The 23261-nt window shown below is 37.9% G+C and overlaps 1 protein-coding gene across 1 annotated transcript in view; it reads right to left on the bottom strand.

Annotated features, from left to right (window-relative positions):
- Positions 1-19759, bottom strand: part of LOC139719859 (golgin subfamily A member 1-like) — a 41942-nt gene extending 22183 nt beyond the window's left edge. Inside the window, exons 1-8 of the mRNA XM_071631243.1 lie at positions 19639-19759; positions 13783-14459; positions 12951-13107; positions 10838-10968; positions 8575-8694; positions 7357-7505; positions 6804-6915; positions 1304-1399 (exon numbers count right to left, since the gene is read on the bottom strand). Of these exons, the coding sequence (XP_071487344.1) occupies positions 1304-1399; positions 6804-6915; positions 7357-7505; positions 8575-8694; positions 10838-10968; positions 12951-13107; positions 13783-14001 (984 nt within the window). The 5' untranslated portion in view covers positions 14002-14459; positions 19639-19759. The remainder of the gene's footprint in view (positions 1-1303; positions 1400-6803; positions 6916-7356; positions 7506-8574; positions 8695-10837; positions 10969-12950; positions 13108-13782; positions 14460-19638) is intronic.
- Positions 19760-23261: the final 3502 nt, after the last annotated feature.

Genomic DNA, 23261 nt, shown 5'->3' with positions numbered 1-23261 from the left:
TCCATGTCACATTACAGAACAAAATTCCTCGCCTCAGGCAATAAAGCCACAGGAGAGAGCAAAGGGTAATGTTCTAACAGACACACACTGAAAACCTTCTCTGGGAAGGTTTCCACAACAACCTACCAATTCATGTGCGAAGAGGGTGTGGCTACAATCCATGCACGTGATCGGCGAGCAGTGTGTCATTCTGTTTGGACTAATGTGATTGCATGTTGAGTGTGATCAAAGGAAAGTTACCGCAAGAGCGTTGTAACAAAAGGGTTGTCAGGATAATGTCGGTGTAAGGTCAGGGTAACATCGGGGTAATTACCCTAGCTGGCTAGAGTAGAATTGGCAAAAGTTGCCATGACAATGGAGAGCAGCATTTTGCAGGGACCCTTTTATTAAACAGGCAGGGCAAAAAAAAAAAAAAAATTGCATGGACATTGTCACAGTACCTCTTGTTTGAAAGGCTCTCTTAAAACGGGGCTTTAGCTAACTAGGTATGTTGTGCTTAAAAGAGACTTTACTGTTTGTTGTCCATACGGACACAACTATCCCAATGCCAGTCATTACGTACTGATTTTGATCTTATTTCTTTGTTTGTTTGTTTATTTGCTGTTGTTGTTGGGTTTTTTTTTTGGGGGGGGGTGGGGGGTTCATAGCTGTGTGATTATCTGCCAATTTACATGACTGACCACAGTGATACTGTAAAACCAGAAACATTCGCGGCATGAAACTTTCGTGAATTGGGGCCGATGGCCTTTCTTGCGGCATGAAACTTTTGCAAATTGCCAACAGCATTCAATGCATTGTGAAGTAAAAAAAACTTTCATGTGAATTTTACTATTGAGAATTTAGGCTCCCTCGTGAGCTTCGTGAAAATTTCATGCACATGAAAATTTCTGTTTTACAGTATTCCAATCTTGGCGGTGTAAAAAGGATCCCCAACTTTACACATTATCCATCTTCATTTTATTCAAGTTGCTTCTAGTTGTTCTGGCCCACAGAATTACCCCAAACCTCTTCTTTTGCAAAGTATAAAAACATTCCAAACCAAAGTGTCCCTGGTGCTCTTAAAACTTCTGAACTTGTTGAAATCAAAGTTGAGTTTTATCCCATTTTTTGGTTTTTTTCCTCTACCCTGCTGACCCAATAATGATAGTGATTTGACAGAGTCTCTTTATTCGTCTTCAGACATTAACAAATGGATACGAGTACATGTTAAAATCTCATCATCATGCAAATTTGTCGGAGCTAAAACGGATATTGCACTGTTCACACTTGAGGGGAGACTTGTTACCACTACGTGCTGTTCTACCTGGTTTCTAAGAATTTCACTGTTGTGTTTTAGCAGGCTGAACGCATCTTCTCGCTGGTCTAACTTCTCCTGAAGAGCTACAACCTGTGCTGATGTCTGGACAAAGCATCAGAAAAGCTAAAATTTGTTAATTTGGAGGTGAGTGGATTAGGAAAATTCTCCATGAATAAGGTGAAAATTTGAAACCAATGAATATAAAAGCTGCAGAGCTTTATTTGTTTGATAAAGGTGCAAGAGAAGCCGAATATATCATGATAAGCAGAAAATAAATAAATGAAATAAATAACTTGAATGACATTACGACTGCTCTACAATAATGAGTTGCAGTTAATGGTGGGTTACAATCACTGACAAGTAAAGACACTAATGCTAAGCCAAAAGATATATGTGCAATAAATGACAGCTTAAACAGGTTTCATATGTTTAAATGGTTGACAGAAATAATAGCATCAATGTAAAGGAATGAATAAATTTTGTGCAGAAGTAGAGGCAGATGTTACCATTTGGAGGTGCAGATGTCATTTGAATGTGAGTGTCCCTTTAAGATTTAAGCAGAAATTGTTATGAGATGTTGTCAGCTTTTCATTGCAGTTAGCAATGCATCCTTGTTAGTTGACCATATCAGGTCTTCAGGAGTTTATCATGATTTTAAAGACCCGGTAGGATGGGGATTCATGGAGTGGCAAGGCTGACCCAGTTCGGGTATGTTTGATAATCCCCCTTAAAATTGTGTTTTATCTATGCGTATTTAAAGTACATGCAAAGCCACAAAATCCCGACTATAGAGTCAACCGATACCGATGAGCGTACACTTTGATGCATGCATTCGCTGACCAGTGCTGCAATATGTGGTTTTCGAACGTACACCGGTGGGCAGCAAATGAATTGGGCCACTCACGAATCCCGTACTACTGGGTCTTTAACATGCCGTATTTGCTGCAAAGAGTCATACAATGCTCCAAGGAAGGTCAGTGGTCCAGCAGCGGATAAATGCTCCTACGTGACTAAGCGTCAAATGAATAATGAGTCCAGCTGATATCATTCAGAACAAGTCATCAAAGGCTCGAATCATTCTATGCACAAGTGCAGTAACTAAGGACTGAAGAAAACTACACTACTGTTTCTCTAGTTTCCAAATCCCTCCTACAATAACATTCTATGCAAAAGCTAAACACGGAAGTTGTTTTGAAACAGTAAACTTTCAGTGTATCATCAATAATAAGACTACTAGCCTGATTTTAAAACATTTGTTGGTTCTTTCTAGTCCATATCTCATTCCATAATCACTTTAGTCTTGTGACAGAGTGTTATCAATACTTTTCATAGTGTATTAATTCTAACTTTGTGGCTTTCTGTCTGCCTGGAAAATTCTACTAAAGAAAGGACACAGCATCAATATTCCATACAATATATTCACATGCATGAGTGACTGCATCTCATCCAACATGGACCTACCATGGTATGTCAATCAACCGTATCAATACATTTTGTCTTCAACAGAGCATATTTTGAAAACAATTCTGTTTATGGATGAGAGTATAAATAAGTGTCTTTAAAGGGTAAGTTATCAGTGTTTGCATCTTCAAATTCACAACAATGTGCTGGCTATGTAGATGACATCATAACTGATCAATCTGTCTGATCCATCTACCTCATGTAAAGTCTAGAGCTCCATTGTAGAATGACAGAGCAGCATTTGAAGGAAAAATGACTCTGAACTGATGAAAGTATTGAGGGAAAAAATGAAATTGAAATCAAATATCTGACAATGATCTTTTTTTTAAAAAGAGAAAAGCAATGACAGAAAGAGCTGTAAGAATGGCATAAATGCATCAAAAAAAATATTGCACATTCACAGAATGCAAACAGGAATGTTGTGATAATTTTAATGGGAGAAGAACTGGATTTGAGCATACCCTTTAGGCTGATCATGTGATATATGAAAGAAAATCTATGCTTCATATCTTCACAACAGAGACGAGTACTTACAGTGTTCTATAAAGAAATGAACACAATACAGTGTTTTGATAAGTTTCTGATGGTCTCACATTATGGCAATCCCTCATGTTTTAGCACTGAAAATAGGGATTCTACCTGTACTTTCTGATTAGCCAGAGTCTTCAATAAAATAGAGGACTTAAACAGGGAAATTATACACTTGGACTGAAGCACCCATTCTCAATATATTCCTACATTGACATGCCATTTTATCTGTTCAAATTGTTAGCTATTGTTGGTCAGGAGCAAGTTTTAAAAATAAAATGAAGAAAGAATGACTGTCAAACAGATATTGAAAGAGAAGCTTGATACAAGATTAGCAAAGACAGGATACAGAAGTACTTTACAGATTCTGAGGATAATATCATGCTCCAATATCATAAGGTGTATGGTTTTCTTGAAATGATAGCCATGTGTAAATGAAGCATTACATGTACATGTAGATATGAAGACAGTAGTTGATACCGATCACAATGGAACTTAAATACATGACAAAACTGAGTTTATGTGTTGTGATTTACAGCCAATGAAGAGAAATGTAAATGGGACTCATCTTACTGTAAAAACATAATGTGGATTAAGTGAATGCAGAAATATTAGCAGAACATACTGCCGTGAAGTTTGAGGCAAGTCAGACGATCTATTCAAAAGCTATAAAGTTTTTGCATTTTGTTTAAGTCCATGTGCTGTCACGAGATAAGAAGGCTCCAATGATTCATAATGTCACAGTAGAGGAACAATGACATGAAATATGTAAAGAATTCCACAAAATTTCAATATTAGAAAAAATACACATTACCTCAACTTGTTACTAATATACTTTAAGGGTAATATTATCCCCTCTGCCTCCTAAAGAAGGTACAAGTTCTTTTGTTAATGCACAATAATGACAAAAAAAAAAATGCAAATTTATTGAACTATTGAACAGAATGTTCAATTTTCCTCAAACTTCAAAGAAGTGTTTGACTAATATTTAAGCACTCACTGAATCCATCTTTACCAATTACATGTGAGGTAAATTCTCCTTTAACCAAAATGTGTAACATGCAATCAGCATCCATGCACTCATTCAAGATATGAAAAAAAAAATGAGTTAGTCAAACCCAAGAAGAACCTGATAATGTACACTGATGCCTACTCAAAGATACAGAACTCAAAAGGCCTCTAAAATATGGTCTTCAGAGAAAGATAAGGCTGCTTTGAAAAGAAATAATAAAAGGAAAACAACAAATGCTCACAAAATCTGAGTAGATTTAGATAAATCTGAGTAGATTTAGAAAACTATCGGTTAAAATCTTTCAGCCCTTGATTTGACAACAAACCTTGGTTCAAACTGAAACCTTGCATAAAAGCTGTGTGGGTCGCAAGACTGATTTCTATTTGAGTTTGTTTATCCAAAGTAATTCCTTGTTCTGGTTAAATTGTCCATTTAGATGATTATTGATACTACCAGTTACCAGACAACAAAGCTAAAATTCTTTGTTCGCTATGAATATTTTTTCTGTGACTGTCACATTCTTGCTGCATTCAGTGTTCAAATCATCAAACAGTATGTTAAGACCACACTTTCCCTTCCAGTTAACTGAACTTTACCACAAGCTGTTAAAATCATTGCATATCACTAATTAATGTCGACCAATTTTTAAAAATTATCATTATCATTATCTTTTTCGCTTTAACAAATTATTTCAATGAATGGTGACTTATCCAAACCTCAGAGTATACAGTATGTCCAAAAAAAATTACAATCAGATTTTCGAATTGATAACACCCAATATGATTGACCAGTCTAAATGCTACTTCAGGGTCGTAAAATATGACATCTTAGCTCTATTTTGCAGAAAACCCCATTGAATTTGGTTAAGCGGTCACAGAAAAATGTAGATTGTTATAAAGCACGTCATGAGTCTGATTCTTCCAATTTTAGCACTTCAATGCTCTTGTGTGTGAATACAATAGACAGAACTTGGAGGGAAGAGATTCCTGACATCCTCTACAATATTCTTCATTTCTCTTTGACCACTGAAGCAAATCGAATGGAGTTTTCTGTAAGATGTGGGCAATGAGTTATAGTTTCATACCCTGAATTTATATTTTAGATTGATTCACTATTTTTAAAGATATCATTGTAGAGGGTCCCATTGCAATTTTTTTGGGACATACGGTACAATGATTAAGGGGTTAAATGGATTAATATGTGCAAAATTGCAAAGCTTGTGTTATACAAGTCTTTCAAAGGTGAAATTGATGTCATGCAGATATGATATGAATTAATGTGCATTTAGCAAGACTGAAAGGATACTAATATATGAAGATTACTCTACCATGAAACGATATAAAAAAAAAGAAATAGTGTCATCACTACAGTATTAAAAGCACAATCAAAAGCAAATGAGAAATACATAGTGGTCAAAAAAATCATTGCAATCAATACTGCATGAATTGCACTGCATCAACACTGAATTAAATGCTCACCCTTTCTACGTGCCGAGGTATATAACATGCTTAAATGAGACATTGACTCAAGTATATTTACAAACTAATCCTATGTATATGAATACTGTATGTTCATATCAAACCATATCATGCATAAAATTAATTTGTGTATTACGGAATACTAGTAGACTTAAACTAAAACAGATAAATATGAATTCATGAACATGCGGCATGCAGTTTATTTATTAATTTTTTTTTTTTTTTCAAATAAAGAGGAAACGTTCATAAAATCTATATCTGGCAATGGCAACTTCATAAAGACAAGTCTACATATTTGTGCTGTGCTACAGCTACTGTGTTTCAAGCCATGCTTCATTTGTCTAAGAGACACATCTCTCATAAGATGCTTTTGTGTGAATTTCATACAAAGAGAGTGGGGCATATCATCTTAGAGAATTGTGCCTTTAATGTTAAACATACATAGGTCTGAATTTGAGGATCTGCCACTTACTCAAGATACCTAAAAGTATCAATGTGCATAAAGAAATACAAGTACACCAAGCCATAATTTGAACTGAATGAAACAACAACTCAGCACACCCTGTACATTTTGAATATTGTTGGACGAGACATTTTGGATTTACACTCCTCTTCTGTTAGAGTTTTCAGTTTATTCTTGCTTGGTATTAAACCTACTTTCTAGGTTTTCTTTCTCTACTGACATTTTCCTTCATAGAATAGAGCCAAAGTTGAGTGCCGCAGGTACAGTACATTTGAGTTGTGATACAACTTTTATCAGCAGTTCTGAGCCAAAACAACAGCATGACACTATAGTTTCCATTAGGGTCAGCATTGCTTGCATAATGCTTGGTATATATATATATATATATATGACAATTGCCCATTTTGGGGTTTTTTTCCATGGAAGAAATTATCCCGTGCAATCCTGCAGTCTTTGATACTCTCCCTTCAATCAAATACATGGCCAAATCATGAACAGAAATCAACTTCCCCTCTTACTGCAGCGTGATTGTGTTGATCTGTTTTGGAATTCCACCCTCCTTACCTCCTCCTGCTCCTTGGAAATTCCGTTCATGGCTTCCTCTAAAGCCGCCTTCTCCTTGCTCAGTTTGCGTAACAGATTGGACTGGTCGGCCTGCTCTTTCTTCAAACTGTCCCTGTGCAAGGAAAAAAGGAGGATCAAGTGGCAGGGTAGATGTTGATATTGCATATATATACTCATCATCACACAACATCAAATCCAATACTCTTGGACTAAGTACCATATACTGTACACCATTCTAATGGAGTCATAATGTAGCAATCTAATAATGATTACTAAAATCATAATTTTTCTTGATCGATCTGTGTTGTGCAAAGCCTCACTGAACTATCATTTTGTTAATTCTAGCATGACAACTATGAAGATATGCAACCATAATTTGCTATGTTTGCTTTTTTCATCGTATCTTTTGTATCCCTGAGAAGCACTCTTCACAAGATCCATTTCGGTTTTAGCGATGACTTTGTGATTTTGGTATTTCTGACTACAATTCAAAACAAAAACACAGAAATCAGAATAAAAAATGATTCAGCAGCGGTTATCCTGGGTAAAATACCTTTCCTTGGTGACATCCGCCAGGTTGGACTGAGCGCTGTAAAGATCACCCTCTACTGACGATAACTGTCTGCGCTTCTCCTCCAGCTGTTCTGTGGCATGCTCCAAGTCTGCCTTGCACTTGTGAAGTTCTTCCTGAGTGTTGACAAACTGTGTGATGAGGATACCAAAACTTGTCAACCCTATGTACCTCATAATTTTCCTGAGGGTAACCCTTTCTGTGGTAGGGATTTTGAACAGTATGCAAAACACAATCAGGTTTTCTGTGCCAATGCCTACTCACAACACACAAAGGGTTGATCAGAACACTTTCCAGTTCTGAGGTCATGGAGAGTCAATAAGTACAAGCCTCCGTATGTGTAAAAGCTCACCAGCCAACATATTGTTGCAATAGCTCTTGCTTTCACCAGACGGTACATGTGTATAACATTGATTCCCCTTACACATGTGAGATAGAATCTTGCGATTGAATCATTACGATATTCACTAAAAGAAGAACAGCACATGTGCAAACATACACTGAGCCATACACTGCTGTTTACATAGATGTTTTTATTGATAAATTTCCCCCTTTCACAAGTGAGATGGAATCTTGAGATTGAATCATCATGATATTCAATAAAAGAAAGACACCATACCTACAAACATACATTGATTCATACACTGCTGTGTTTACACATATATTTTTATTGATGATTAATTGCTCCCTTTCACATGCGAGATAAAATCTTGAGATTGACTCACTGCGAGATTCGCTTTAATAGCGAAAGACATCATGCATGCACTGACCAACACACTGCTGAGCCAGATCTGTATTCACAGTCCCATTTCACATGTGAGTATAACTCTTAAGATAGAGTGATTGGGGGGGGGGGGGGGACCCAGCTAGGGAGCACCGATTGATATTTACACAACATGGAAAAGGCATAACAGGTATTTTATGCACCTTGCTCAGCAACTTAATCATACAAAATCACGGCTATCTGTTGCATATGACAACCAAGTTCCTTCTGTGCAGTTTGTGTTGTGCTCTTCCCAATATTCTACATACTACACTGTACAACATACTGAAACTGACAGGAATGCTACTGACTACAATACATTTGCATATTAAAATATGTCACAAGGGCACATGAGGTCATGCAGCACTGCTGACAAAGTGAACAAGTGGGCAGTGCCAGAAGAAAGCCACGCCCACCCGTTGCTTGGATACACTCACCATGTGTTTCACTTTGGCCAGCTCCTGAACCTGGAAGCCCTGTAGCTCGTCGTAGTCCTCCCTCTTCATAAATTGCTGCATCTCAGATTTCTTCAGCTTCTCCTGCAATTCTGCTTTCTCCTACAAAAGTGATAGATGTCAAAGAAAGAAGGATATAGTCAATCTCGCAGATGATACAATGTACATCATCAAAGAAGATGAGGCTATAGTATGTTCAAGTTAGTGTGCACCCAGCTACACTGTATGCTCTTCAGCCAACACTAGGACTCATGCCTGCAAGGGGAAATAGTGTGGTTGACAAATTAAAGCCATTTTTGTTTGTTCTTACAAAGTTTTTTTTTAAGTGGGTGTGTGCAGTATGCCTAATAAACATTAACTTGTGAATTTTATCATTTTTAAGATATTCAACGATTAGTCTTCTTTCCTAAGGAAACAATTCAGTGATAATTCAGTGAAAATGCTAAAAAATGAAAAAGAAATAAAGTTATATTCACAAAGTATTAACTTTTTAGTGAAGTAAATCATGAATTCTACCATACAGTACCGATGACAACTGACTGTCGGGAAGAAGGCAAATAATTCATCATGCATTCATATTGCAGATATGGAACATGATGCTTCCATAAGCCTGCTTTGGTGTCCGTCTGTCACCTCTCAGGGTTCTTCCTCGCCCCCCTCCCCATTCCACCTCCCACCCCTACAAATATAGTTGCTTTCAGTTCAGTTACTATATAGTGAGTCTTTTATGCCACAAGGGCTAGAACAGTTGCCAGAATATTAATCCACACATTCCCCAATAGCGATAATCTCATAATACACTGGCTAATTCAATTAATCACATTTGTGGTGTTTGGGTGCCTAATGTGCATGGCTGGGTGTAGATTATCTTATTGCACATAAAGTCATTATGTTAAACCCTGCAAGGTGAGACTGTATGACGTGTGTGTGTGTAGAGTTGTGGGTGTGTGCATGTATATGTTATGTGTGTGCATAAGTGTGAGTGTTGGGCGCGGGTACATGCACATGTACAGGACTACACAGCTTAAAGATCAAGGATGAGGTATAAAGAGTATTTCTTCATAAATGTTACAGGAAATAATATAGCTGTCATCACGGGATATAGCAGTGTCAGACATTGACAGTCAGACAAAAAAACTACTGTAATAAAGTGGTTTCTTTCGCGGTGGTTTTATTTTCACATTTTTCGCGCTTTGAGGTTGAACCGCGAATTTAACATCACGCAAAAATGTTTTGAAAAGTCACGCGAAATTAACCACGCAAGGATATGTTCTGAACTCGCCGCTTGTTACAACGCTATTGCGCACATGCACACACGAAGATTCCGCGCATTGAGTGTATTGAGGGTCAACACTCACACAGCAATACCGCGCAATGTAGGTCAACTCCTGTGCGCGTGCCTCACGCGTGCGGTCCTTATGTTATAAAGTACTCGACAGACGGGATTTCAGGTACAAAAATTGTAAGCCTGCATTTGATCTTAATTTCTATTTAATAAATAAAAGAATAATTGGATTATAGTTTGGGTTTTCATGTGCAAAATAAAACAGTTTTTGCCGTCTGTGAATTCACAGATTTTGCCGACCGCGAATTTAAACACACGCGAAAAAGTCGGCACCGATGGAAACCGCGAAAGTATCTGTACGCGAAAGAAACCACTTTTACAGTACATGGGGTATCTAGCTTTGACAGACATCCCAAGACAAGTTCCAGTATAGGCATGACAGCTATTCCCACAAAAGTACTCAAGAATGAAAGCACACACAGGGAAACACACTTGAGCAAGTAGGAGTACCTCTGTGAAGAGGGAGGTACAGAAAGAGCTTGGAGTTAGTCAATGACAAGGATAACTAGTCAGTTTCCTTCTGTTTGCGCTTGTTACATACCATACTCAAAAAGCTGCATCACTTTGGTGATCCCTCACATTTATCCCCAAGTTGAATTATCCTTTGGGTTTATGTTAGGTTCAAGTGTGTGAGTGTGTGTCAAAAACATACACAGTGCTATAGCTTCTGACCATTCGAGCACTGAGAATTACAGGTTTCTGGGACGAACACTGTACTAGGGCTTTCTATAGCTCAGTCAGTAGAACACCAGGCTCGCAATCTGAAGGTCTCAGGTTCAAATCCCAATGGAATCCCATTTTCTTTGCTCATTTTTGCACTAATATTTCATAATTATGATAGATTGTACACCAGCACAAGGTCTGCCACACAACTAAGTTTTGAAAATGACCAGACTTTACCTTTTCCAGACCGGTCATCTTATCTTCTAGCTCATCCTCTTTCTTCTTGATGGCCAGGTTGAGTTTTTCAGCCATCTTGGCTCTCCTAGCCTGGAACTCCTCATTGATTTCCTGGACTCTTCTTGCGGCATCTTTGGTATCATAACAAAAAAAATTGATTTTCTGATATAGAATTTTGAAGACAGGCACTGAACATAGACAAAACATATCACAGACTCTGTGAGACATGTGTTTATCCTACCAAATGTATGATACAAAGACAGACACAGATCACATCTGGAAGGTGTGTCTGTTCTTCAAAACTAAACCATAGGCTGTGTTTCAGCGCTCGAAAGCAAACCTAGCCTTTTGCAAAGGCAGCTCGCAATAATTTGTGGATTCGCACACAGCAATTGGAGCGAGCTGTGACTATGCATGTCAACAAATTATTGCCAGCTGCCTTTGCAAAAGGCTAAAGCGAACCGTACTGTGCCATGCCAGGTTGGGAGCGTTTGAGAACTCTGTCGAGACAGCACAACTCATGAGTTATTTTTAAACTCTAGTCACAAGGGTCACACAGTTTGTAGAAACGGGTCATTCACCTTATGGCTTAAGCTACATACAGGTGTCCCAAACAGAGAGAACTGACTCCTAGCATTACTGTAAAACACAATATTTTCACGGCATAAAATTTTCGTGAATTGGAGCCGACGGCCTTTTCCATGGCATAAAATTTTTGCGAGTTGCCTCTAACATTTAATGCATATACTAGTAGTGTAGACAGGAACTTTCGCATGGATTTAATTTCGCGGATCTTGGCTCTTGCGAAATTTGCAAAATTAAAATGAATGCGAACATTCCTCGTTTTACAGTATGACGTAGAGTCTGTCACACACATTTTTCTCATACCAACCTCTGGTATGGTATGCTTTTGGACCACTTTGCGTTGGAGCGCTCTCTGGCATGGTATGGTATGCTATGCTATGCCTTTAGAGAACACTCAAACACGCCCCACATATTCTTAAAAGCTTGCCTTAGATTGTCACTATATTTTTTGTTGCAGTATTCTGAGGGCTGAGAAAGTCATATTTTTGGTGGGAAAAAAAACACAGTATTTTTACCTTTCCTGCAATAGACCCCTGCAGTAATACAATTTGGGGAAAAACTGTAATTTCCATGAAACCTGGAGTATTTTGGGAAAAAAAAAACAACAACAACAGACAAAACTAGAAATGTCGCTACAGCGACTGGTTATACCCCCGCCAAACAACATTTCATAAGCTTTGGTCAAAACAACATTTCATAAGCTTTGGTCAAAAAACTGAGGAAGTAGTTAAATCCGCAAGATCTGTCCTTGATCTTCTGCCATTAATATGCCGTTACCATTGCAACGTACTTTCGGGTACTGTTGAAAAATGCGTCTTACACATCTACAACCAAAGGCACACATCTGTACCAAGTTTCATGGAAATTTGGCAAAAACTGAGGAAGTAGTTTGCAACACAAAATTTTCCATCATTTTGGCTCATAATATGTGAGCTGTTACCATGGCAACATACTTTTTGTCACTGTCAAGAAATGTGTCATGCTGACCTATATCCTAAGACAAACATTCAATATGAATTCCATGAGAATTGGAAGAACACTGATGAAGCAGTTTTGCCATGAAGCATTTTGCCCTATATTTTACCAATAACATGCCATTACCATGGCAACGCACTTTTTGCCACTGCGGAAATATGTGTCTTGCACATTAACATATTCAGATGAACATCTGTACCTAATTTCATAAAAATTGATCAAAAACTGTGGGAGGAGTTCGCGACGCAAGATTTGTACCCATTTTTGCCCATAATATGCCGTTACCATGGCAACGTACTTTTGGGTACTGTTAAAAAATACGTCTTGCACATCTACAACCCAAGGCACACATCTGTGCCAAGTTTTATGGGAATCGGTTGAAAACTGAGGAAGTAGTTCGCGACGCAAGATTTGCAACGGACCGACCGCCCGACCGCCCGACCGTCCGCTGATTCCTATATACCCCCTTCAAACTTCGTTTGGCGGGGGTATAATTAACACAAAGCAATAAAAAAATGTTGCAAAAAAGGGCAGTTGGGATCTCTGTTCTTACCTTCTTTGTGCTTGTCCAGCTGGAGTTGTGACTTCTCCTTGTCTCGTACTGCCTCCTTGAGGAGCAGGGAGTACTCGTCCAGTTTGGACTCCAGCTTGCGCAGCTGTTCATCCTTCTTGGCCACCTCCCCCTGGAGATTCTCCAACCTGGCATCATTCTGGAGCAATAATAACAATAACAACAACAATGACGAGTCAAATTAATGATTCTTGTGTCATTCCAACATAGTCGATTGAGAACGAGAAGGGCGTTAAGTAGTCTCGAACACTGTGGGTTTAGTGGCAACTTAATGCCCTTCTCATTCTCACCCGACGATTATATTCCAATTTTGCGCATACCTCTATAACATCAGTTGCTCTTCACAACCAGAATGCTTGCCAAAGGCTTACTCCTGCCTTGGCCAATGCCTACCTGTACTCATTGACTGCCCAACACTTAACAATTGATGCCTGCAAACTTGATCCCAGGCAGGGTGCTACAAACCCACTTGGCCCCCATCCAGGGTAGCTATACTCATTCTCTAGCAAGTAAGATGAATAGGCACTTGCATGTAAAATTATGAAAGACTAGTCCAGAGTAGACTAGGGCAGGTGTCTATGGGAAACATGTGTTTATAGCAAATCAGCTTGTCCTCTGTGGGTTAAGGGCATAGAGACCTTGTCCTAAAGCCTATTGGGGCAAGTATGATATCTAATGCCCTGCTACATGTAAGTCCTGAAAATGTATTTGTATAGGGCAAGGTTCATTGAAGGGCATATCAATTGGTCCTCGGGGAAAAATACATTCATATGTTAGCATACATTTGTCTTTCATGAAAAGAAATGATTCCCACCTGTCTGTGTGTAAGTGGACCACCAGCAGCACCAGCAGCAGTTGATGATGCCCCACTCAGGCTGGAGGTGCTACCCCAGGAGTTCAGGCTGGTGGAGGACTCGCCGGCCCTCCTCAGGCTCTCTCGGCGCCCCTGGCCGGTCTGGCTGGTGCTGCGCTTCAAGTCATTTTCGGCCACACCCTCCTCCTCCACGATCTTCTTCTTCAGCTTGGCAAACATGGCTGCAGGTCTCTCTGTGGCGGCGGTCTGTCACAACAATTTTCCGAGATATCTCTCCCTACCTTCTACTCAATTGCAGTATTGCATAGTTTGTACGACATTTGGAAAAGTAACTGGATACTTGCAGCTCCTTGGTGCTGTTGGTTTTTCCTCCTCCTCTGAGGGAACTTGAACTGCACAAGTGATGCTATGACAACCGATCATCCATCAACCTCCCAACAGTGTCCACAGCTTGAGCAGCCAGCTTGCTTGACGACACCAATTCAGTTTATCTCTGTGCTGTTGTTCTTACCAACCCTCTCACTATGTGCCAGCTGTAATGGTACGCAGGTGTTTGATGGATGGGTATGCACAGTTTACTTTTTCATATCAGTCATGACACCAAGGCTTTCACAACACTGTGGGTGAGTATAAGCAACATTGGGCCTGGGTACAGTTTTACCATAGGTTCTGTAGTGCTGTTGTGAGAAACAATAAAACGGCAATGACAAGGACATTAATAAAAATGTTTGATCTTTTATAATTTCAGCCATTATATTATACATGAATATTTCATTGCTACCTTTACCATCACAGTTTAGAATGAACAGTTGTATAATATACCAATATAGAAAAAAGAAAGTGAAATATGCATACATAAGGAAAAACAGTAATTAGTAGATAAAGAGCAAGACAGAGAGAGAGAGAGAGAGAAAGAGAGAGAGCGAGAGAGAAGATAAGGTCAAAGAAGGAAGGAGATGAGAGATTATTGGTCATGAGAGGGCTAACAGAAATAGACTTCAACATCTACAGATTTGCGCCTCTTTTGGTTGTAAACCAATGACAAAGAAGGAAGAAATAATTGCAAACCTGTACAACTGCATTGGGAAGAAAGGAGTAAATGGGTACTATACTGCACATTAAAAAAAAATAGAATTGGATTAACTTTTATTAAGAATCTTTATAAAACTGTGTTACTAAAAATACAAATATATAAGACAACAGACAGAAATAGGAGCTTATAAAAGCATCAGATGGGAATAAGAATGCAATGCACTGCTGATTTCTGCATTCCTGCTAAAATTGAAATTACCATTAAAAACTATAAAAAAAAGAGACTCCAAATCATAATCTTTGTGAAAACACACAAAACTTTACAGAGTCATCAGCTGTACACAGGTACAGTATAGTGCCTATGTATGGTAAGATGCATGAAAGACTTGGAGAATGAACAGAACAGGAAGAAATCTATTTAGGGCCTAAACTTCTTAAACAGGAAGTACGACTCGACCCCTCTAGGGGGGCAAACAGGAGCCTACAGTGTTTATGATACAAATGTCTATTATGGTTTCTCCACACTAATAGAGAGGGCCTTCCTGTACCTGTATTGCGCTGACAAAGCAGAGGTTGAGACAAACACATTAGTCCCAGCAATCTGGGGCTTGCTCTAGGGAGCTCACTAACCAGACAACATGGTACACAATATGTTGTGTGTCACGTATTACGCAGCATCACTGTACTATTCTTAAAATTTGGAAAGTCAGCATAAACTTACATTCGTCCCAGGGCGCCCAACATTCGCACATTAAAATCTAGGATGTCCAAAAGCTATCAGGGAAACCCTCCATGTTACATGCATCTACGTACGTCAAATGTTGTAATTCCTATTATCAGTGTGGCTTTAACATTTTTTTTTTTAATCCTGACATGAAGAAACAGTCAAATATCAGGGAGCCTTAATGCAAAATCAGGGAGACTAGTTCGGCAGGTTTGGATCAAAATGCACTAACAAACTGAACAGAAAATACTTATAAATTTTCTACATCATTACAAAAAGTTAACCTTCCACGCAATGTGACATCAAATGTTTAAATGACTCTACAACCCCGATTTTTCTCACTGCAGAAGATTTTTTTTATTTTATTTTTTTAATACAAGTGATGAAGATAACCCCCTTCATCTCTATCACGATTGATAACATTCTCTTTAAAAAAAAAACAGTTCATTTGTCCTTTGGAATTGTGATTTCATTATCACTATGTCTATAATGATAAGGCTGACATTGAAGAAGATATTAGACAGTCTTTGTCTTTATAACTATTACCATTAGTTGCAATGATCATAATCATGAAACACAAAATGGATATTTTAACTCAACATACATGAAATGCTATTTATTATGTTATAATTGCTAAATGCAATATTTTTGTGATAAGTACTGCACTTCTACCAGCACATGGTACTACTAATGAACTACTACAATTTGTACTACTAGTAGTACAACTACATTGTTCTACTACTATCATTATTATAACTACTATTATTACTACTACTACTAAGTACTACAAAATGTACTACTACTCCAAAATGTACTACTATTACTACTACTACTACTACTACTACTACTACTACAAATACTTCTATTACTATCATTACATTATAAAACATCATCAATGTTGATTGTGTTGCAATGAACATTTGTGTTACTCTCAAGTTTAGACATGTACAGTACTTGACTTGGCCACTAAGGAAGCAAAATGCCAATGAACTCACTTCCACTAGACCAACTACTGTATACGCTATAATTTTCGCGTACATAAATTTTCGCGAATTGCCGCTGTCACACATTTTCGCGAGTGGTTAAATTCGCGATTGGGGGACCAGACAAAATATGAAGTGGCAAAGAAAGTGTGAATTTTCAACTTACTAGCAAATAAGAATGATACTAGTTATACACTGCATGAAAAAACTTACCAAACTCTGCGAACTAATAAGTTAGAATTCAACAGTTTTGAAGTGGTTAAGTCCATCGCGCTAGATTTCCGACGAGTGGTCCCCTTGCGATAATGGATTGGCTCTCTACAGTATTCGTAAGTAGACATGGACGTGCGTAAACGAGCTTAGCCAGTATGGTCTGTTCGGTAAGCCGTGACATGGTATACTAGTACTGAAATGTTCGTATCATCAAGGCAAGGGATTCATTTTGGAAGGTAATATTTTCGCGTGTTGTTAATTTCGCGAATAGCTCCCGACTCGCGAAATTCGCGAAAATAAAACCCATGCGAAATATATAGCGTATACAGTACTTCAATTCCCCTCCACAGGACTAGGCAATAGTAGGTGCCTTGGCTAAGGACACAACCACTGCTGCCAGGGGACTTGAACCAAGAAGATCAAAACTGAGGATCTGTGACTTCATCCACTGAACCACATCCTAATCTTTATTGTCATCCCTGCCATCATATTCAATATTATACTGAACAGGCTGCCACTGTAGTATTGCAGCAGCCAGCCAGAGTTGTGTATTGAATGGTACAGGCGTACAGCTGTATTCATTCCAGATGGTTTTTGTCAACTTAAATGTCCAGGTACCATGCTATCTGAGTATATACCAGGTATGTGAACGAGTCACTGAAACACTGAAACAGCTCCTGGAATATTGCAAAATCATAAAAATTCAAAACACCCTCCCCCCTCCCAAGCTAGGTCTCTTTTCCTTTTTTCTTTTTTCACTGATATCTTATGCACTGTATTTTAATAATTTATAAAATCTTGCGAGTTAAACAGCACACTGGACAACATTATGTGGGTACACTTACAATGTACATCTCAACAGGCATTATACTGGACATTCTGACATGATCTTGGAAACTGAACACAAGACTGAATACAAAGATAGAGAACATGTCAAAGGTGATCAAACTGTATCCTTAGAACTGGTAAATATTGTTTCCCCTGGTTTCTCAGTGAGAATCAGTGAAATTCAATCATAATTGCAGTTCATGTCCACAAGATCAGCAGTAATTGGTATAAAAAATGTAAGAAAAGTTGATTGGTGTGAATTCAATGAGTTGATCCTTTTTGAGCGTAGACAGTTTTGTTTTGTTTTTTAAATCACAGTCAACTCTATTTTACAGTGTGATTTTAAACTGCTTTTGGATTCATTTACTGCTCATTACAGGCAAGATGATGCTCATTTGCAACTGAGGCAGTCACCTGCCTGGTGCACAGGTAAAACACACTCATCATAGTTCGGGAATGAGCTACATTGTATGTAAAACTAGGCATCAAGTAAATGCACATGAACAGTTTGCATTGTGGGCCCCATTTCATAAAAGATGTTAGGATGGCAACTCTTGCTGGAATGGCAACTTCCAATAGCAACAGCCAATCAGGAAGCTGGATTCTTGTCATTACTATGGCAATTGCCATTCTAGCAAGAGTTGCTATCATATCAACTTTTTATGAAATTGGACCCAGAATGAGCCGTGTTTGATCTATTTTAATGTTCATCTGTTACCTTTGAAGTAATGACTGATTTCAGGAACAAGTACATCTACCACAGCATGTCACAATAGTGCAATAGTCAGGCTGCTCTTTTTTTCAGTCAAAAATATTAATTTGCACAATATACGACATAAAAGTGCACATGACAATATTATCATGAGCCTGATATCAATGCTCTACCTTTTGCCTCCAAATGTTCTTTTTCTGATCATTTTATATGTAAAGATCTCGTGAATTATACTGTGCATACACATAGTTTCATTTCCAGTCCAATATATTTTACATGAAATTCATCTCCCTTGTCCATAGTGACAATCTTAATTCATACCACTTTTAGAGGAAGACATCCAACAAGAAAAGCATTCCCACAACAAACATTACATGAACTTTAGGGCACCTACATGTAATTGTAAATGTTAAATTATTATTATCATTAATGTGACATTATCATTCAGTTATCAATCATTAGACCCCTCTATACGATTATTCTCTATTTGGCCATGGATCATCTTGTATAAACAGGTAGGCCCTACTGTAAAAGTGGTTTCATTCGCGGTGGTTTTATTTTCGCGCTTTGAGGTTGAACCGCGAATTTAACATCACGCGAAAATGTTTTGAACTCGTCGCTTGTTACAACGCTATCAATCAATACCGACCGCGAATTTAAACACATGCGAAAAAGTCGGCACTGATGGAAACTGCAAAAGTTTCTGTACGCGAAAGAAACCACTTTTACAGTAATTTGGGAAATCTGCCTTTCTTTTTGGAGAGGAAACCAGCCCAATTAAGTGAGTCTTTTAGAGCAGTTTATACACTCGAGTCTTGCCCATAAATAGGTATTGCTTGGTGATAAACCTAGCTGCTATGTTTTGGACTCTCTTGCTCTCAATGCTCGAAGGTTGTTCAATGTTGATATTTGTAGTTGAGTATAAAGGATCCAAGCAAGGGCCAAGCTTATATTAAGTAGGACTTAAGCCAAGTTAAGGATGGACATTGGGTTTCACTTTCACTCAATTTCAGTGTGGTTGGTTCACAAGTGAGCTCCACTCACTCTCTCATCTACTGTATCACACATTCTCTCGTCAACCCCCCCCCCAATAAAAAATAACAACTTGACGTCAGCTGTTGTGTTGTAAAAATAGTAGCAGCTGCAGCTGCACAGTAACTTTATAACAAGATCGTTGAGTTGTCCGTTTAGTTGAGGTAACCTAGCCAGACACTACAGACAACTATGCAGCATCTAACGTTAGCCACTAAGCCAGATCATCGATCAGTTTGCTTCATAATCATAATAGATTTTATAAACACCCTGAGAAAAAGTTATCCATCGACTGACGTCCATGCAGCACAGTAGTGGAAGTCATACTTTACCCTCGTATGCCTGATAACTATTCTTGTTCCTCTGTTCGGTTCCTACCGTCTGCTCTTCCTACAGTAAGTAAGGCCCGAGTTCAACTTGCAAACTGCCATGTTGGAACTGCCAACTCGTCGCGTTTGGGAGCCCCACCACCGCACCAGCCAGCATGCACTCACGTACCGTACCGTTATTTTGTACAGTGAGTGTACCAGTCTGACATCCTCGCTAGCTATGACACACTCACTGCATTACGTACGCTACGTACCGTACGTACCATAACATAACGCACGTAGAGAAAGATCACAAGGGTGAATCCTCAGCTGCGAGCTAGCTGCCCATCGTGTTGTTCTGATGACGTCATGACGGCTGACGAAGGCCGAGGATATCCTGAGGTCACGTGGGTTTTCGGGACAGCCCCTTTGACTTCTTCGATTGCGACGATGAAAGCAGGGTTGTGCGGTACTTGACCGAAAGATTGGTCTGTATGTTGTCGTCGGGGTGTCGGGGGGATATGTTCCTTGGAGACTACGTCTGGTTTCACGGAGAGGTGATCCATAAAAGTTAAAAAAAGAAGAAGAAGAAGAAGAAGAAAAAAAACTCCTCCTGACAGACGGATTTTTTTTTTTGTCTTAGGTTGTAGTCCTACCTGATTGATTCAGTATGAAACTTCTCGTTTAGTTAAAAAGTATTAAAAAAAAAACAAAGTTTCTCTTTCATATAATTATCACTCTGACTTCGTTCTACCTGCCGTGTTAAGCGCATTCGTTTTCTACAATACGTCTGTAAGTCGTCAAAAATAATTGTGGGTTTTAATCAAGTCAGTGATATGATAATAAAGTATGCACAAAATAATTGTAATAGTCTACATAACAACAATAATGATAACAATGATGATAATGATAATGACAATGATAATCATCATCATCATCATCATCATCGATATCATACAGTATGTCCCGCCAAACTACAATCAGATTTTCCTATTGATAACTTCCAATATGATTAAACTGTCTGAATGTTGTTTCAGACAGTTCAGATGTTATAACATCTTACCTATATTTCGCCAAAAAAACCCAACAACAAACAAACATTCAATTTGGTTAAATGGCCACAGAGAAATATGGATCATTGTAAATCATGTCATGAGTCTGATTCTTCCAAGTTTAGCACTCGGATGCTCTTGGAACTGCATATTAATGTGTGAACACAATGGACAGAACTTGGAGGGAATGGATTCCTGACATGCTCTACAAAATCCTCATTTCTCTTTGACCACTGAAGCAAATTGGACGGGGCTTTCTGTAAGATGTGGGTAAGAGGTTATAGTTTCATATCCTGAAATTGTATTTGGATTGATTCATGCTTTTCAAAGTTATTGTTGCGGAGGGTCCTGTTGTATTTCTTTTTTTTTGGGGGGGGGGAGGGGGACATATGGTATACCATTCAATAGATGTATATTTTGTATATGTTGTATTGCACATTATGTTATGCATATTGCTGTATTCTTATTCATATTTTGACTTGTCAAAGCAACCTGTGGAACAATTTAATGTTGTTTTGAATTTGAATTTGAATTTGAAATTTGATGTTATATACGTATAGATACAGAAATGTTTAACATTGGAGACTGACGTAACAAAATTTTGCATGCAGGAAACAATGTGAGAAAATCAAAACCACTATGACTCAAGTATACCCATGATTAATTATTGACAGTCGCATGTGTGATACCTATATTAATTGCATTTTTACATGTTAAGATGTTGTTTAATCGCTGGATGTAAAAGTTAAGTACTCTCTAAAAAAAAATCGAGAGAAAGTATTCACTCTTCAAGGAATGAATACAAAAAGAGTGAATTTAGAGTGAATTGGAGTGAATTTTGAGTGAAAATATTCATTTTCACTCATTTTGGAGTGACCTCAAGAATCACTCCAAGATTTTGGAGTGATCCCTGAGGTCACTCTAAAACGAGTGAAAATGAACATTTTCACTCAAAATTCACTCCAATTTCACTCTAAGTTCACTCTTTTTTGTATTCACTCCTTTAAGTGTGAATATTTTCACTCGATTTTTTTGAGAGTACATTTCCTTCCTCTTTATTTTTTGCCCATTTTCTCATTTTTCATACTTTATTCCTCACTCTCTTTTCTGATTTATTCTTGATGATCTTCTCTACATCATCTTTCAGACTTTCATCTTGCATCCATGTCCTTACTCCTCGTCGTTGTTGTTGTTGTTGTTGTCCTTTTTTCTAGTCTCTTTTCATTCTCCTCTTTTTTTATCCCATCTATTTTTTATTTCTTCACTCATGATACTACATTCTTAATGTTACATAAATCTGTTCTCTTCTTTTTCTTCTTTTGCAACTTATTCCACTCTGTAAGCAAGAGTTGTCAAATGGTTCGGTTTTCTCATAATGAAGGAACGAAAGTCATTCTTCAACAAATCTGTAAATATCAATCGTCGCAATCTCTAAGAAAGTGCATTTTTGTGAAATTATTTGAAGAGAAGGCTTTGGTCAGCGAATGTAGGCAGCTTAATAAAGGACAATTCAATTCAATTCAATTTTATTTGTTCAATTCAATTTTATTTGTTCAATTACAGCAAGAAAACAAATTACAGAAATTGTAATATTGGGTGAAGACAAGAAATCAATGATTACACAAACATGACAATTAGCTAAAAAGAGTTAACATATACATGAGGTGGAAAAGATAGGAGTCCTGCTGAGAAGCAAAGCTTGTAAATTGCAGAAACTCCTATTTACAGATAAAAAAAAAAAAAAAACACCAGATACACAAGACTGGAAAATTCAGCCTGAAAACTATGTACAATATATACATACAATATGCGAAAATGAAATGATAATTGTGGGGGGGGGGGGGAGAAAGCACACTAACGGATATTAAAAGAAAAAATGTATTTAAACAGAATAAGGGATTGAATAATGGGAAGGAAAAAATAACTTGGACTTGGACACACAGTTACAGGGACAAGAGTAAAGAGGGTGAAATAAAGGCAATGACTTACAAGATATCCAGTGCTTAAAGGGTGTGTACAGTTCTGGTTGAGGTGAGGATTTAGCTTTTAACGTTTTGCGAGATATTCAGAAACCACTCTATGAGATGTCAAAGAGCATGCAATTCCAAGGGGTATCAAAAGTTTATTTGATTAAAATCGGTTTTGAAATAGCTGAGATATCCAAAAACAAGGTGAAACAAAGAGATCCTAATAAAAGGCGTGGCCTGTCGCCTTTTATTATCATCACTTTTTTGGATATCTACGCCATTTGAAAACCAATTTTCATAAAATAAACGTTGAATCCTTCTTAAAATTACATGCTCTTTCATATTTCATAAGGGGTTTCTCATTATCTCACTTTGGAATGTTCAAAACATGAATCCCCACTTTAACCAGTACTATACAGTCCCTTTAACTAAGATGTAGCTCAGCATTAATCAATGAAAAAAAAAGTAAAACCAATAAAGTAGATTATATCAAAAAGTCTACATATATCTAATTATTCATAAAGAATCCACTTTGAAAATTTGCCGCCATTCCACGTCATTTCAGGAGAAATTCTCAATTAAGAAAGCAAACACTTCAAGAAGATGAAGGGAAATAATGAACACGACA

Source organism: Diadema antillarum, unplaced genomic scaffold (genome assembly GCF_040938485.1).
Source record: "Diadema antillarum isolate AM-2024a unplaced genomic scaffold, OU_Dant_1.0 scf00000115, whole genome shotgun sequence".
Lineage (NCBI taxonomy): Eukaryota > Metazoa > Echinodermata > Echinoidea > Diadematoida > Diadematidae > Diadema > Diadema antillarum.
Note: the sequence above shows the minus strand (reverse complement) of the source record. Positions and strands in the feature narration are given on the sequence as shown.